Source organism: Strongylocentrotus purpuratus, unplaced genomic scaffold (assembly GCF_000002235.5).
Source record: "Strongylocentrotus purpuratus isolate Spur 01 unplaced genomic scaffold, Spur_5.0 spur5_scaffold_9, whole genome shotgun sequence".
NCBI classification, from domain to species: Eukaryota; Metazoa; Echinodermata; class Echinoidea; order Camarodonta; family Strongylocentrotidae; genus Strongylocentrotus; species Strongylocentrotus purpuratus.
In genome coordinates this window covers 13,886,712-13,904,889 of record NW_022145615.1, presented here as the reverse complement: position 1 = coordinate 13,904,889, position 18,178 = coordinate 13,886,712, and the positions used below count along the sequence as shown (strand labels likewise).

At 38.3% G+C, this 18,178-nt stretch overlaps 1 protein-coding gene across 2 annotated transcripts in view; it reads left to right on the top strand.

Moving 5' to 3' along the window:
* Positions 1–17,983, top strand: part of LOC115920498 — a 35,484-nt gene extending 17,501 nt beyond the window's left edge. For both annotated transcript variants that reach the window (XM_030976292.1, XM_030976291.1), the window contains 3 exons: positions 6,925–7,114; positions 9,474–13,065; positions 15,956–17,983. In XM_030976292.1, coding sequence (XP_030832152.1) covers positions 6,925–7,114; positions 9,474–13,065; positions 15,956–16,056 — 3,883 coding nt within the window. In that variant the 3' untranslated portion in view covers positions 16,057–17,983. The remainder of the gene's footprint in view (positions 1–6,924; positions 7,115–9,473; positions 13,066–15,955) is intronic.
* The last annotated feature ends 195 nt before the right edge of the window (positions 17,984–18,178 follow it).

Sequence of the window (18,178 nt, the reverse complement as noted above, 5' to 3'; positions counted from 1 at the left end):
TTTTCTGTGTTTGTTAACCCAGGAAAACATGTGGTAATGCAATTAAGAAAGGTCTGAATTACACAGCTCTTAATTTTGTTGTTCTAAAGATGTGCTATAACACGTGATAAGCACAATAAAAGTGTTCCCAACAGATATCTAGTAAAAGTAGATTTCTTTACCAGAGCCAGAATTGGGCTTTAACTTTCCGAAATCTTAACCTGAAAACGTAACCTTGGCTCTAATTTCAAAACCCTTGCCCAATTTTCATCAAACTTGCACAGTAGGGTTATTGGCAGCCCAAATAATGTGGAGCAATTTTCAGGTCACATGTCAAGGTCAAAGCTCATCTGATTTCAAATTTCTGAAATTTTAGCTTGAAAACCTAACTGTAGCTCTCATTTCAAATTTGTGTGCTAGTTTATTTAACAGTTCATATAATGGATGTATGAACAAAGATTTGCCCTCCAAATGAGAAAATTTTCTATTTAACAATTAAGCACATTGTGTCAATTACTTCATCATGTAACTTTGGTGACATTATTTTTTTTATATATATGTGTGCTACTACTGAAATGAATAATATGTTAAAGAAAAATAGCTACCATTTACCAATCGCGCGATGCAGGCGAGACTGCCAGGTGGCGTTTCACTTGTTCCCATATTTACCAGACGCCCCCCTTATTTACCAGACGGTATATACCGGCGGTATTTACCGCTACCGGTATTTACCACCCAACCCTAGCTAGTGGACCCCTGTATTTCCTGACTATGTCACCGTGGACGTTAGGTTTGGCAATACACACCTCTTCTTTACAAACCTGCAACAGTGGACTCCTGTATGTACAGACTATATCACCGTGGACTTAAGGTTTGGCAATACACACCCCTTCTTTAGGAACCTTCAAAAGTGGACCCCTAAATGACTTTTTATTGACTGCTGTATGAAAAATTCTTGACAAAAAATCCTGATTTACTCCAAAAACCTTAATGTAACATGCCCCAAAAAACATGCAGACGAGAAAGAACGCTTAGTGTACAATATAGAATGATCGACGTGAGTTTGAATGGCTTGCGCATGGAATGAGTATGATCGCACTGTTGTCTGCTCCGTCGACTCCAGGCGACAATGCCAGTGAACAGTCGGGGAACAGTCGAGAAAACTAGTGAAAGGGTTAAAAATGTGCCAATAGTAGACATTCATGATATTTGGACGAAAAACCATCCCTAAGGGCCATTCCATGAATTATGGGACATATATGGAACCAAACTTTCAACTTGTTATTTCTCAAATATCTTTTCATTTTCAAGTGTTATTGCTCCAGTAATCATCAAGGATCAATGAGGTTTATAATTTCCAGCCTTTAATGTGCTCTGATATCCCTCCATTATGCCAAAAAAAATTGTTTGGTTGCCCTCCACCAACCGACCCTCTGAAAATGGCCCGACTTGAACTTTTTTTTTTTTTGATTTTTTTTTTTTTTTTTACTTTCCACTGAAATGAAAAAATCACACCCAAATCATAGCAAAACATATGAAATGTAACCTGAAAAGTAATTTTCATACCAAAATCCTAGCAAAACATATGAAATGTAACATGAAAAGTCATTTTCAGTTGTTCTTTGTTTTTTACTCCCTTCTAAGTCCTATTTTCACATGAAATATGTTCCAAAAATTAAAAAAAAAAAAAAAAAAAAAACTTTTTCCGACCGATCGACCCTATTTTTCACAAATTCCATTCTTGGGCAACCAAACAATTTTTTTTGTTTTTGCCTTAAGCAGATCCAGAACTATACACAAAATGGAATGCGTTGGACTACATACATACTGTACTTTTACTTAACGTGGCATTTTATAGAAAATGGTGATGATATTGGGTATTGGGTAATGTTAAGGACAAGTTATTACGTACACACAACCATGTTTAGTTTTCTCAAATGAAATTGCATCGTCTCATAAAAATTACCATTTTAGTTGATATGGACAAACTGTTACGTAACTAACTGGAATGTGACAACTAACTAACATTTTTTAATTTGTCTCTAAACTTACAGAACTGTTTGCACTGAGTTATGTGTTTGACAACTTAGTAAGATGTCAGCAATTAAAATAAAATTAAACTTTGATAAATATATATTCCGTAGTTTAGGCGGCAGATTTTTTTCTTCAAAATGTCATATTTTTTCCATGTCCTCTTATTTGAAGTCTCATTGCTCCTCAATGAATCAGGTAATATATATTGTGGAGTAGGTCTAGTCAAGATGTATTTACCCTACGAAAATTGAATGAAAATATTCATACTTTTTCCAATGGCAACAATGTTAGTGGAAAAATCACCATAAAGTGTAACGTAACTAATCGTGGAATTACCCCTATGGAAAATAATGTTCTAAGGAATTGTCTCATGATTGCATATTGGCCAATCACACTATACATGTAGTGTTTATGCACAGTGTAAAATATATGAATAGAAAAGAACTTTGAATTTACCGAATTTACATGTACAGATGTGTACATCTATATCATAATATGAGATATCATAACACAATATCATCAAAAATATGAGATGCAAATGGATAATGTATGTACCACAGTGTCGAATTGGATTAAATAGTAATAGGCGGACTTATCAAACGTTCAGTTTACCATGAGAAATGGATTTTTACAGTGATTTGAAATGAGGGAAAAATGTTCACAGCAGGCTCAAAAATACTTTTTTTCATGAGGGCTATTTTGAATAATTGGAGGAAAAAAATCGTCCTTGTGAACATGTGCACGGGGGCTATTTTGAGGCTCACAAGGGCTATTTTTTATAACATTGTTTTCAATGCTGAGTCTAATAAATAATAATTCTACCCCCTTATTGTGAAGGCCTACATGTAAGTCACATAACCCCGGCACCTGCACGGTGCCCCGCCATGTCCAAATACGGCAGTTGAATGACAAATATGGTAATTCCCGGGCACTGTATGGGTACCGGGGTCATTATGTGACTTAACGCCATGCACAATAAAAGCAACAGACTGCATTAAATAGATTCATGTCATTCAACATTCAACCAAAAAACTCCAGTCCACATACCCTGTCACTGAGTTATATTTTGGATGTAATTTTCGTAAATTTAGCCCATCAACCATGCCAGTCTGTATCACTAACTTGTCCATCGTGATTTGTGATCGATGTCGACTTTGAATTCAGAGGTGGTTTGCAATCACAACCACACCGGCTCCGAATACTCGGGGATCACAACATGCACAGTATACAGTCTGTGCGTGCACAATTGAACGCATTCATCAAATATGTGAGACGCAAATTTACGCCTGCATAATGCATGCAAGCTGAAGAAGCGCTGATCCTGCAGTTCGTGTAGGTGAAATAATGGAAGTTTCGCACAGCGAAAATGAGCGTTGTGTTAATGTACAAATCTCCAAAATAGCCATATAACCCGCAGAATTTAACGTTAGCGGAATAAAAGTATCGAAAAAAAACGTATCGCAAAGTACTGCAGAAATAGTGCTTAAAAGAAGCAAGGAAACAATTTGGCCAAACTTTCGCTCCGCTTCAGATTCGAAGAAAGTGGGGCCATGGGCTATTTTTCATGTGATCTCATTTTTTTTGCCCCCGTGTTGGTCTTAACGGTTGCAATTTTAAGGCTTACGGGGCCGAATCGCCCCGTCGCTCCCGTGTATTTTTTTTCGCTATTTCACAGGAATCCTACATATATCTGTGATTATCATAGTTTTTCAAATAACCTGATTATACTTTTTTTTACTACATGCAGGGCTCCACATTAAGCATTTTTTTCAAGTCAATAATCGCTTGTCGGACCTTTAACCATTCTTTTTAAATAAATACAGCCAAATTTGAAAATGAACTGGTCCAGCAGCTAATTGTGCTGGTCCCGAACCGTCGGACCAGTGGACCAGTGCTAGTGTGGAGCCCTGCTATACATGTCATTAGTGCTAGTGCATGTGATGCCCTGCTACATGTCATTATTGGTCATTCGACATGAGGTCGCCCACTATCGCGTTACACGTACATGGTAATTTTGCTGTTCATACTGTACACTTTATGTTGTACATGTATGTTAAAACCTTATATCTCAAAAAGTAAGACCTTATCATATAAAACGTATACATTTTCTGAAAGGAAATTCATTACGAAAATATGTCGTTTAAAAAATACCCCACCAGTTTTACATAGGATCCTATGTATATCAGGTGGTAGTCCAGATTCAGTCCGTTCGTTCTTTTTTATCCCCCACACACATCGCGGTCTCTCCACTGATCGCGCAATCCCCAAATTTCCGTCCACACGAATTCAGGACCCAGATTTAGAGGAATGGCTAGGTCTACTTTCAACGTTGAGGGTGTGTTATTTTACCAGCTGATTGGGTGCGCTAAACGAAAACGGTACAGAGGCTGGACTAATCAGGTGGGGAATTGGAACCCCGATTTCGTTCTCCTCATTTAAAATGTGGTCAGCGCCTTATCAGCTGCGGAAGAGAGATTATGGTATTAGATTGCAGCTGCACTCTTCACTATCTTACGTAATAGAGTAAACAAACTCTTACTGGGGCTCTGCCTGAAAGGAAAGGAGAAGTAGGAAATATATATTTTACTTGTTTTAAGATAATTTCATGTCCAAAAGTCACTCAGGATGTAGATGAAAACCAAAATGAAAATTTGAACGAAGTGAAATGACCCAGAATTGGCAAAAATATTAAAAATTTCAACTCTGAAAACTAACCCGTCGAGGCCAGTGCAGGTTTCTTTTTCACCATTCATCTCTCCCTCAATCATGCTTTATCTCTCTCCCTGTCAAGGTCGCTTCTCCATTACATTGCCCAGCGCTTTTGTTTATTCTAGGTTTACTGCTATCTCAGATGTCTGGTAGAGGTGGAGAGCAAAAGGGGGTTTGAAGTTTAAACACTGAATTTTCGTCATGTTAATAAGGAATTCAAATCTGCACTCAGAAACCCATTTAGGTGGAAGAGGAGATTGTTGGATGACCTTGACTTTGAAAAATATGATTTTTTTTTGTGTTGTGTTATTGTCCCGATCATAAAAACTTTGCACATCCTCACATGGCCCCCAAAATATCATATTGTTTAGAAGACACTTAGACCTTTTCAACAATATATAATTGTCTTGGTTTTTCTTCTTTTTTTTTTTTTTTACTGTAAACCCAGAAAAATAGATGATTCAATTTTTCAAAAAATGCCATAAATTTATAGTGACTTGTACACAGAATGCAGCTTTCAGCTGTTCCAACCCTTGAAAATGGCATTAATTGGCTATAGAACACCCTAAATCTGTTAAAACCTATCTCTTTGATATTAAATGAATATAAGGTTTTGGTTTGATAGCAAACATGTCTGAGAGAAATTTCTTAGTATATTGAAAAATAGAGATTTTGAGCCAAAAAGTTTAAGTGACAACACCCTAAATATGCAAGTTTAGGGTGTATTTCATAAATTTTGGGCACCAAGATCAGACAAACCTAATGTTCACTGATTGATCAATAATAAAGAGGGACATGTCGGCTTTTATATAAAACCATATTTGCCTTCATACCTCATGTATTTACAAAGATATTAAGGTTTAAAAAAATAGCACAAAAGTTTGAATTTTGCCATTGACTTTGTACACGTGGCACCGCTTCCGGCACTACCCTTGATGTTTCTTATTAAAAATGTTATAACTCCACCGTAGAACAACATATGACTTTGAAACTTCCTTTGTAGATACCTTTGTAGATAGCCAATTAACTAAGCTTCAGAATGATACCGAACTTGTTGGCAAAGCTTTAATTGTTCAGAAATAAATTAGTAATTACATCAGCAAACAACAGAAAAGTGTAACAGCACCACCTTTTTAGTGGGCAACCTTATGACACATGACCTACTACATATAGTGCCCCTATGGTGTCGGATGTACGCGGTGTTGGATGTACATTGTACCTCAGACACCATTATATCTCAATTTTAAGGAAACGTGGAGTAAAGGTTTGGTGGTTGGTACATTCCTTTTAACAAACTCACATTTTATTCTAGTTTATTTAATTACCTGGTAGACTTGCTCTGGATTTTTTAAGAAAATTTAAAGATAGATGTTTTCGGTGTCGGACGTACATTGGTATTAGTACCCCACTTTGTACAAGCTGTCGTATCAAAACGAGAGTTTGGTACTCAAAGTTGTACTTAATTTTAAAACCTCTACATTGGACATAAATGAAAACATGTTTATAATAGATTTCATGTTTGTACTGGTCAGAAAATGACTAACATACATTTTGCCAACTTTTTCTAAAAATCTGTGAAAATTTCACACCATTTCAGACACTGGGTTTTCAATTAAATCTCATTACAAAAGTCTGTTTAATCATATATTTATGTAAATATAAGTCCTCTACTTTAGTTTGAGATAATATTTGAACATATTTGACGCATTTGAAAATTTGAGCTCTGGGTTAACCATTTTACGGAATTCCCCAAAGGAGACACAAAAAATGAGTGTGTCACGAATTTATGGAAACATCCATCTGTTATATGGCAAGGACTAGTAATTATGCCATGCTTGAGAGCTGGACTAGGATAAAGCAAATGGATATATGGATATTTTCAGTATTGATTACGCAAGCGATATGTGATCCTTTCATTTAACAGTTTGCTTGATCCAATGTTTTACATCATGGGCCATTTTTAATTTTCAGAGTTTTGAAATTTTGATTTTTTTTTTCCCATTACTTTTGGGGAACCTCACCCACCCACCCCATTTCTGATTAAACAAGATTAATTTGTGTTTCCTTTTTCACCCCTTTTAGGAAAAAGGGGGAATTTAGATTTTCTATTTTTTGTATTATTAAGCTACATGTAATTTCAGGTTTGGCTAAACTGGGGCAAAAAAAAAGATTGCAGCATATATTTTGTCTCATATGTAACAGAATTGATGCATCAAGTGAAGGGAGCTGCTTGGCAAGATACATCAATGATGAAGAAACCAAGCCCAACTGCAGAATGAAGAAACTTGTATTCAACAATGTTCCCCATCTGTGTTTGTTTGCACTGACTGACATCAATCAAGGAGCTGAACTTAGATACAACTATGGAGAGGATGACTACCCATGGCGCAAGGTACTGGCACATGTTTCAAATCCGTATGTTGTTTTGAACCTCAACAATGCTTATCAGTTGAAGCTTGTGAAGCCCTAAATGCACTTTCCTACAAGCTCTTTGAGATACATAATTGTTTTATCACCCACTTTGCTTGCCTTCACCTCTATAATTATTCTAAATTCATAATCATTTAATTCACTAATTCATCATCTTCCACTTCAAACTGCTAGGTTTCGGTCTGTTTAATTAACCAAAAGTGCTAAAGACGGCATTGGAGAAGAGGTAGAACTGCCCCCTCACTTTCAAGGGGGGGGGGGGGTGGCAAGAGTTTCACAACACTTTTGTATCACATGGTGGCACTGAAACATCTTATGTGGTGTTCTTTGCCATCTGAAAAGGCCCTATTACTGGAAATGAAAAAAGAAGGTTCTCACTTCTCACTTCTCAAACTATTTTTGCCCTTATTGCAAAATGTTTGCCGGCGGTCATTGCCCATAGGAAAGTTTTGCGCTTGCGATATACTCCTGCTGCTGACTTGTGGCAGGTCTGCGTCAGACCTGCCGCAGGTTTTAGCTGCAAATTAGTTGTTGTGGCTGATTTGTGGCAGACCTGCGGCATACTTTTAATCATGAATATTTATGACTTCCATGCCTGTGGCTGACTTGCGGCATACTTGCTGCAAACCTGCGGCACACTTTTAATCATGAATATTCATGACTTCCATGACTACAGCTGACCTGCAGCATATTTGTGGCAGACTTCTGGCATACTTATGGCAGAACTCTGACTCTGACATACTTGCAGCAGACCTGTGGCACACTTTTAATCATGAATATTCATGACCTGTGGCTGAGTGTGGCATACTTCCGGCATACTTGTGGCATACTTGCGGCAGACCTGTGGCATACTTGCGGCAGACCTGTGGCATGATTGGGGCAGACCTTCGGCAAACCTGTGGCAGACCTCCGGCATACCTCCGGCAGACCTGCGGCATATTTGCGGCATACTTGCAGCAGAAGTCAGTATTCTTTCTGGCTCATATGAGGATATTATTTGACTTTAATAAAATATCCATTCCATACAGAAATTTTTTAATGGTTGGTCATACAATGTCACCCAGGTCAGCTTTCTGAGTGAGGTATGCTGCACAGTCTTCCACAAAGTTTTGTTCTGGGACTCACTCTGGCACAGTGCTTGCGGCTGACTTTGAGTCTGCAGCAGGCCTGCCGCATACTTTTAATTTTCCTATGGTGGTCATTTGCCTCCCACCCCCTCCCCCCCCCCCCTCCCCCCAACTCCCCCAACTTTTCAAGTAGCTGCTGTGCCTGTAAAGGATTAACCCTAATCCCATTGGGCTTTTTGAGGGTCTTGAAACCATTGGGGGGGGGGGGGCTATTTTGGCCCCCCCCCCCCCCCCCTCTGATCTCGGCCGTTGATCGCGTGTTCGCGCCGAAATTCGGCATGCACATAGTCTGTGACGTTAACTCTTAGATTGCATAGTTAAATTTGTCAAAAATCCCTTCATTATGCTAATTAGGCACTAATTATGCATAATTATGCATGAATTCTAATTAAGAGTAATTAATCACTTCATGAAGCTCTAAATGTGCTGAATTTTGGTTTAGATACTCTTAGTAATGTTTCAGACAGATTATTGAGAAGAAAAAAAATGCCATCAAATTTTTTTTCTTATGTATTTTATTGTTTTTGTGAATTTCTTATGTATTTCTTTGTTTTTTTGGCCTTATTATGTCTATTGTTTTTCCGAGGTAAATTGTTGGGGACATTATTAGAGTCATAAAAAGTACATTTTTTATCAATTTCATCCATTAAAATGAAAATTAGACAAGGATTTATATATATTTAGTGAAAACACAATTTACTTTGACTTTGTACATAAAATCATGTTTTTTACTCAAATTTGGCTTGGCGAATTTTTTTCAAGTGCGCATAGCGTCGGTACCGTATACCCGGTCGTCGCAAATTTGGTCTCAAAAGTTGCGCGAGACTTGAAACTAAAAAGTCAAAAAAATTCATGGCGCGAGCTTTTCACGTTTCAGAATTATCGTGAAAAATGTCGAGGGGGGGCCAAAAAAAGCCCCCCCCCCCCCCCAATGGGAATAGGGTTAAGCCAAGTTTTTGGCAAAGGGAGCAACAATTTTTGTACAATTACACAAAATCCGCTTGCACTGTAATTTTCCATAGAAAGAGTGTAATTTGCTTTGTTTATACAGTATTGAATTATCCTATTGTTATATACAAAGTGGTCCCTTTTTCATTCAAACATGCATTTTATAAGAAATACGTCAAATTCTTTGGCATCAACATCATAATCAGTACAAATGTCCTTTATTTTCCTTTTTATCCACTTTTGTAGGTTGATGTTACAACCAAGCCTGTTACAACCAAACCAACTAGTCTAGGTGAAACTAGTCCTTTGAACCTAGCTATTAGACATGGTGAGTTGTCTAATGCTGCCACTCCGGATCTTCAGCATAAGGGAGAAAGGCAAAGTAGGAGTGTCCATCACGAAGACAGTGATCCATGCAAACCCAGTAAAGCCCTCAGACGAGTTGAGTTTCCACATGCCACCTCTACTTTTGCAGACACTGAGGCATATTCGGCTGGTAAAACAAGTCCCCATCTGGAGGAATGTCAACCACTTAAATCCAGTCTCTCTGCCGATGTTGAGCCAGCTGCCTCTGCCAGTCTAGGTGAAACAAGTCCCTTGGACCAAGCTGTTAGACATGGTGAGTTGTCTAATGCTGCCACTCCGGATCTTCAGCATGAGGGAGAAAGGCAAAGTAGGAGTGTCCATCACGAAGACAGTGATCCATGCAAACCGAGTAAAGCCCTCAGACGAGTTGAGTTTCCACATGCCACCTCTACTTTTGCAGACACTGAGGCATATTCGGCTGTTAAATCAAGTCCCCATCTGGAGGAATGTCAACCACTTAAATCCAGTCTCTCTGCCGATGTTGAGCCAGCTGCCACTGCCAGTCTAGGTGAAACAAGTCCTTTGGACCAAGCTGTTAGACATGGTGAGTTGTCTAATGCTGCCACTCCGCATCTTCAGCATGAGGGAGAAAGGCAAAGTAGGAGTGTCCATCACGAAGACAGTGATCCATGCAAACCCAGTAAAGCCCTCAGACAAGTTGAGTTTCCACATGCCACCTCTACTTTTGCAGACACTGAGGCATATTCGGCTGGTAAAACAAGTCCCCATCTGGAGGAATGTCAACCACTTAAATCCAGTCTCTCTGCCGATGTTGAGCCAGCTGCCACTGCCAGTCTAGGTGAAACAAGTCCCTTGGACCAAGCTGTTAGACATGGTGAGTTGTCTAATGCTGCCACTCCGGATCTTCAGCATGAGGGAGAAAGGCAAAGTAGGAGTGTCCATCACGAAGACAGTGATCCATGCAAACCCAGTAAAGCCCTCAGACAAGTTGAGTTTCCACATGCCACCTCTACTTTTGCAGACACTGAGGCATATTCGGCTGGTAAAACAAGTCCCCATCTGGAGGAATGTCAACCACTTAAATCCAGTCTCTCTGCCGATGTTGAGCCAGCTGCCACTGCCAGTCTAGGTGAAACAAGTCCTTTGGACCAAGCTGTTAGACATGGTGAATTGTCTAATGCTGCCACTCCGGATCTTCAGCATGAGGGAGAAAGGCAAAGTAGGAGTGTCCATCACGAAGACAGTGATCCATGCAAACCCAGTAAAGCCCTCAGACGAGTTGAAATTCTACATGCCACCTCTACTTTTGCAGACACTGAGGCATATTCGGCTGGTAATACAAGCTCCCATCTGGAGGAATGTCAACCACCTAAATCCAGTCTATTTGCCGGTGTTGAGCCACCAGTCACTGCAAGTCTGAGCATGCAGACACTTCCAATTGCCAGTAATTGTTACAGTGCCAACCAAATAGTGACGTCATCTAATGCCACAGCTGTGATTATTGACAGTGATTCTGAAGAATCAGAACCCGATGATCCCGATTATGTACATGACCCTGATTATGTACCAGACTCTGCAAGTGATGGTGATGTTAGCTGTTCTGATGACATCTTGCAGATTCCAGACACTAGACGCAGAAAAAAAAATTCCCCCGTTGTTGATAGTGATGATGGTAGTGTTGAGTTTGACTGTGAGCCTAGAGAATCCAATGGGGCAAACAATCAACAGGCTGAATCTTCCGATTGTCAAAATCCCAAGGTCTCCAGCTCTTCATGTGAGCAATCTGACATTGAGGTCCTCTGCACATCAAACGAAGAGGAAAGACGCAGGTGGGATAAGCCACAGTTCTGTCCCTTTTGTTTGGTGGGGCAAAAGAAGTTGCCTCGACATCTTACTACAGAGCACAAATATGAACCACAGGTCAATGAATGGCTTGGAACAAAAGAGCCAAAGAAACGTGCAAAGCTCCTGACGCTCATGAGGAATTACGGGAATTTTCTCCATAATCATAAAGTTCTAGAGGAGGGAAAAGGTACACTCATAGTTGTTTATCGGCCAAAATACAAGGCTAATGCTCGAGACTATTTGCCTTGCACAAGATGCTACGGCTACTTTGCGAAAAGTGACCTGTGGAAACACAAATGCAGCCAGGCAACTGATGAATCAGATGCTACTGATGAACCCGTTAAAAAGAAACGAAGGACTGGACTTGCAAAGGCAAGTAGAATGATGCTGCCTATCACTCCTGGAGTAAGCAAGAGAACACATGAAATTTTAGCCACCATGAAGGATGACAACATAGCTAGGGTGGTCAGGTCGGACAGGCTAATACAATTGTTTGGTGAAAAGCTGACTCTGAAGCATGGACACACCAGGGACCAGGAGGGGTATATTAGGCAGCGATTACGTGAGCTGGCACGGATGTTGTTTGAATATAGAATTCTCACAGAGCAGCCAAATGCTCAAATGGAAGACCTTATATGCCCAAAGAAATTCCATGACGTAGTTAAGGCTACAAGACAAGCTTCAGGATTCAATGGAGACGATAACATCTACACAACTCCAAGCCTGGCTCTAAAGATTGGGCACAGTCTAAAGACATGCACTGAGATACTTCGAGGGGAAGCTCTTGTGTCTGGTGATGAAGCGGTTGAAAAGAAATCCAGAGCAGTTGCTGAATTGTACAGTTTGCACTGGGAGGGGGAGGTGAGCCACCACGCTCTGAGAACCCTTGAAGAAGCCAAACGCAACAACCCCAAGATACTCCCATTGACAGAAGATGTTGTGAAGCTATCTAGGTACCTTCAAAACCAGGCAAAGACAAATCATGAAGAGCTACTGAGGTCGTCTGGGTCTGAAATGCAGAAAGCATGGGTGAAATTAGCTGAAGTCCTGCTGTCTCAAGTAATCGTCTTCAACAGAAAACGATCAGGCGAGGTGTCAAGAATGACACTGAATGATTACAACAAATGTGCTAGAGGGGAGACATGTATAGTAGATGGGGCCCTGTCTGTAGTTGAGAAGGCACTGTGTAAGGCACTATGGAGAGTAGAAATAATTGGGAAACGTTCCCGCACTGTTCCTATTCTCTTAACCACCAAAATGAAGGCAGATCTTGACACTCTAACTGAATGTAGAAAAGAGGCAGGCTTAGATCACAACAAGTACCTGTTTGGTATGCCGGGAGGTTCTGGTCATCTGCGTGGAACAGACACTCTTCGAAATCATTCAGCAAGGTGCGAAGCAAAAAACCCGGAACTTCTGCGAGCTACCAGACTTCGGAAACACATAGCTACAGTATCTCAAGTAATGAACTTGCAGGACAACGAGCTGGACATACTCGCAGGCTTTCTTGGACATGACGTACGGACACATCGAGAGTATTACCGCCTACCAGACTCAACTCTGCAGGTAGCTAAACTCTCCAAAGTACTGCTGAAGATGGAGAGTGGGGACATCAGTGGTCTAGCTGGAAAGAGCCTGAAGGATGTGCATGTGGGATCTGATGAGGGTATGAAATTTTAGCCAGTGTTGGAATTGAGAACTTTGTTCCTAAGACAAATATCAAGATGCAGGATTTTATGGCTTAGACAAAATTTTTCATTAGGGGATGACATGTACCTGCAATAGATAAGCAACAAAATGGTGTCAAATATAAGTATGACAGCCTTTTTTTTTTCTAGCCGCTTAAATTCTTATCTAGCAAACTGGTCTTGACTCTGCACCTCTGTATCTTTGTACTGTCCGTGAACACAAAGTCTCAACTCCATCATGACCAAAAAATAAGATTCACTAATTGTATGGCCAATGAACCAATAACAGATTGTTTAGCCTGATTAACCCCATTGGGCGGAATGTATCTAAGGGTATGATGCTCAGAAAATGTCCCCAAAGTAGAAATTATGCTTATTTTCTGGAAATTGATATGTACTTTTCAGAAGATGATTTCTTACATGCAAAAAGATCTTTTCAGGAAATGGTATGATACATAATCTGGGGGACATTTACGTTTAGTAAACACTGTATGGGTATTTATGTATAGCATGTCATGAACTGATTCTTGACAAAAGAAACCCATATTGACAAAGATAGTCATAGTACCGCTTAGGGCCTGTTTCGAAAGTGATTTTTTTCTCTAACGTTTACACTCTTGGTTTTTTTGGACGGGTTCACATGTACATGTACACTGTAATAAGATCTTCTTATTCGCTCATAGTTATCACTATCAATTATGACAGCTAAGGCTAGTATTAAAGACTGGCTCCACTCCAGAAAAATCAGACGAACAGATTAAAAAAAGTTTGAAGCAAATCGGAAAATGAATAAGAAAGTTATGACTATTTTAATGATATTGAAAAATCCATTTCGACATTGATTTTTCACGCAAATTGGCAACCTTTGGTCACGTGTGATGACGTACATCATGCACTTCTCGACTGTTAGCTTACGGATATTCTATTATTATCATCATTGTTTTTAAGAATCCGTTTTAATCTTTAAACGTAAAGTCACTTTTCTTATCGATGTGTTCATGAAGTTCAAAACCATCAGCGAACGTAACTTTAGCTAATGAATTCCATGTAGAAAAATAAAAGGTATTATGTTTGGATTTATAAGATTTAATATAATACATTTAAGATAAATAAAAAATAATTAATGAGAAATACTGTTATAAATGTTGATCTATTACTAATTACAGGAGAAAATAATGTCTTATTATTATTTACATATTTCCACTGATTTTACGATTATCCAATCTTGGAAAAAAATGGATTACCACTTTTATTCTTATGTATTTATTTGTTCCATGATATTTGTGCCGATTTACATAGATCTTCAGTGAGAAATATTTGGATACCACAATCATTATTTTATAAAGTTATTTTAAATAAGTAGACGATCTAAACTTATCAATGAAAGCAGAAAATACACGAAATATGTAAATTTTATTATTTTTATTGTTTATTAAAATCATTATCCATTATAATTACTTTTATTATAATTGCTTTTCAATATTTGAACAATTGAATTATTGCATGCTAATGAATCCGTGCATTAATCGACGGAAATAGACTTTTGTTTAGCATTAAAGTGTTAACAAAGGATGGTATAAAACAATAAGGTATAATAAGTTGCTTGCAGAGAAGTGCATGATATACGTCATCACACGTGACCAAGGTTTGCCAATTTGCATTAAAAATCACTGTTGAAATCAATTTTTAAATTTCCTTTAAAAAATCATAACTTTCTTATTTTTTTGTTTTTGTTGATCTGTTTGTCTGATTTTTCTGATTTTAATAAGAACAAGATTTTTATGCCTCCGCCACCGTAAGGTGGTGCCGGAGGCATTATGTTTTCGGGTTGTCCGTCCGTCCGTCCGTCCGTCCGTCCGAAGCTCGTTACCGCGATAACTTAAGAACGCCTGAACGGATTGTTACCAAACTTGGGTCAAGTATACATGAGCATGTGAGGATGAAATGATTAGATTTTGGATGTAGGAGGTCAAAGGTCAAAGGTCACAGGGCCTAAAAACTTGTAAAAAATCAGCAAAAATAGATTGTTACCGCGATAAATTCAGAACAAATGAATAGATTTTCACCAAACTTTGCTCAAGTATGCATAAGCATGTGAGGATGAACTGATTAGATTTTGGGTTCATGAGGTCAAAGGTCAAAGGTCATGGGGCCTAAAAACTTGTAAAAAAATCAGCAAAAATAGCTTGTTACCGCGAAAACATCAGAACGAATGAACAGATTGTCACCGAATTTGGCTCAAGTATGTAGAAGTAGGTGAGGATGAACTGATTAGATTTTGAGGATATTATTGAACTTTTTTTCAGTTGCACGTCGGTGTATATTTTTGATCCCTTGGTGTTAGTGGGGCTTTCTGATCGCGTGATGGAGGAGGCATAAATTTCGACCGTGCGCGGACGAGGATTCATCTAGTTCTGGAGTGGATCCAGTCTTTAACTGCCCCTATCCCTGGAAGTGGGTGTGGTATGATTTATTTACAAAACTGGATTGTTACTTTGGTGATTAAAATTCTTTGGGTTTGATAAGCTCATTTTACGGTCAATTAATCCCAGTCACTTGCATTTCACTTTTTCACCTGTATCATCCTTGGTCACTCAGAGCAGGGTGGGCAAAGGTTAAAGTTTAAACTTTTGTTTATCATAGGGGATTTAGATTTATTATTAGACGTTCAGTGACATCTGTTAAGTATACACGTTAGGTGAAATGTCTACTCTAGTTTCACTTTTATGGACATGTACACGTTTACACATATTTTCGAAACAGGCCTAGTACTGATAAGTGGTTACAAGTTGTAGTACCTATCTTCCCTAGATAGAACTTGCAACATAAGTAATGTCGACTTGTATACTTTTGAAAAATTGTTTATAGAGTGCCTGTGCAGTTCTGATGATGGAAGTGAAGCAAGTGATAGTGAATCCGAGTTGTGCACACCCGTGGTAGAGGATAAAGGTAAGATTAGAGAATTCTAAGAACTTCATGAGCATTTTAGCAATTTAATGTAAATTTACTGAGTAGTGAGAAAAGAGCTTGTTACATGTACTGAAATGCTTGCCTGTTTATCTTTATTACCTCCACCAATGGAGGAGGTTATGTTTTTTGTTACGGTTGGTTTGTGTTCGTTCGTTCGGTAGTTATTTAGTTAGTTTGTCCTTGTGCAAAATAACTCCAAAAGTAGTTAACGGATTGAGATGAAACTTGCAGGAAAGGTTGGGAATGACAAAAATACCAATCTATTGAAGCTAAAATTTAGTTTTTAGTAAACCTCAAAAAAACATCAGCATTTCCTATGAAACCAAGTAAATTATATGCTGTGTTACCATATATGATATATTGCAGTCTAACACTTGTTTTAAGCAATACCAAAACCAAATTTGGAGACAAAAATACAGCACTCTGAATCCATCAGTTTCCGCAGCTCAAATAATTTTCTGGAATTTATTGCCTTTTCCTGGAATCTTCAATACTTGACATTCCTGTGATAAATGATGATCAATAAGCCTCATAATGACTCTGCTAGTGTATGCACTTATTTCAAAATCACAAAAAAAGGCTTCTTTGCGTGAGCAACGTTCTGGACGAGAAATAGGTGCCACTTTTGGTGTAGTCTGGTTGTCTGCTTCTTCTTCGCCATTTCTTGCCCGATTTCAATTCCGTTTTTGCTTAAAGACTGGCTCCACTCAAGAAAAATCTTGTTTTTAATGAAGCAGAAAAATGAGACGAACAGATTAAAAAAAGTTTGAAGCAAATCGAACAATGAATAACAGAGTTATGGCTACTTTAAAGGGGAGGTCTATGCGATAATTTACTTTAAAATTAATATAGGGCAAAAATCAAGCTTTCAGAAAATGTCTTACTTGACTCTGTAGACCCATGAATAAAGGAGTAATCACTGGAAAATCGATATAAGCAAAAGTTCTCGCACGAGCCAGTTTTACCCGAAATGCATTACGCTACACTGTCCGCATGACGTCAGTGTCGCACTTTTGTTGAGCAAGCAGTCAGAAATCCCACGGCTTGAGGTTCAAACACCAATATTTCTACATTTTTACATCAAAATTGTCAGCTCAAATATCTTGAATCAATTGAGCATATATCACCCTATGTGTCAAGGGTTTCAGAATCGGAAAAGTGGTCATTTTCCCCAAGAACTCATAAAATTTGTGCAGCTATACCCTTGAAACAAAAGTCACAGCAATATCTTGCATACAGCCAATGGAGAAAGTTCGCACATGTGCAGTCTTAGTGCGACAATGACATCACATGGCCATCGCACTTTGGCAATGCGAGAACTATTTTAGAAATACAGTCAACTCTGCCTAAGTCGAACTTGTCTATGTCGAATAATTGCCTAAGTCGAAATAAATTTCTGGACCAAATGACAACAAACCTGTGTTATTTACTTCTTCTAAGTCGAAATTCGCGTAAGTCGAACAAATTTTTGTGGTCCCAAGAGATTCGACTTAGGCGGAGTTACCTGTAATTACAATTACAAAATTGGAGCTTAAAAATCACAAAAGTAACGCCCGTGGATGAAAGTGGTATCAGAATGCTCCTTGATTTTCAAGCCGTAAAATAGATTTTTTAGGAAATCGTCTAGACTTCCCCTTTAATGATATTGAAAAATCTATTTTGACAGTGATTTCTCACGCAAATTGGCAACCTTTGGTCACGTGTGATGACGTACATCATGCACTACTTGAATGTTAGCTTATGGTATCTTATTATCATCATCATTGCTTTTAGCAATCCGTTTTAATTATTAAACACAAACTCACTTTTCTTATTGACGTCTTCATGAAGGTCAAATCCATCAGTGAACGTAACTTTAGCTAATAAATTCCATGTAGAAAAATAAAAGGTATTATGTTTGGATTTATAATATTTAATATAATACATTTAAGATAAATTATAATAAATAATAAGAAATATTGTTTTAACTGTTGATCTATTAATAATTACATGATAAAATAATGTCTTATTATTATTTACATATTTCCACTGATTTTACGATTGCAATCTTGAAGAAAAAAATGATTTTCAATTTTATTCTTATGTATTTCTTTGTTTTTACAATTTCTTATGTTTTATATT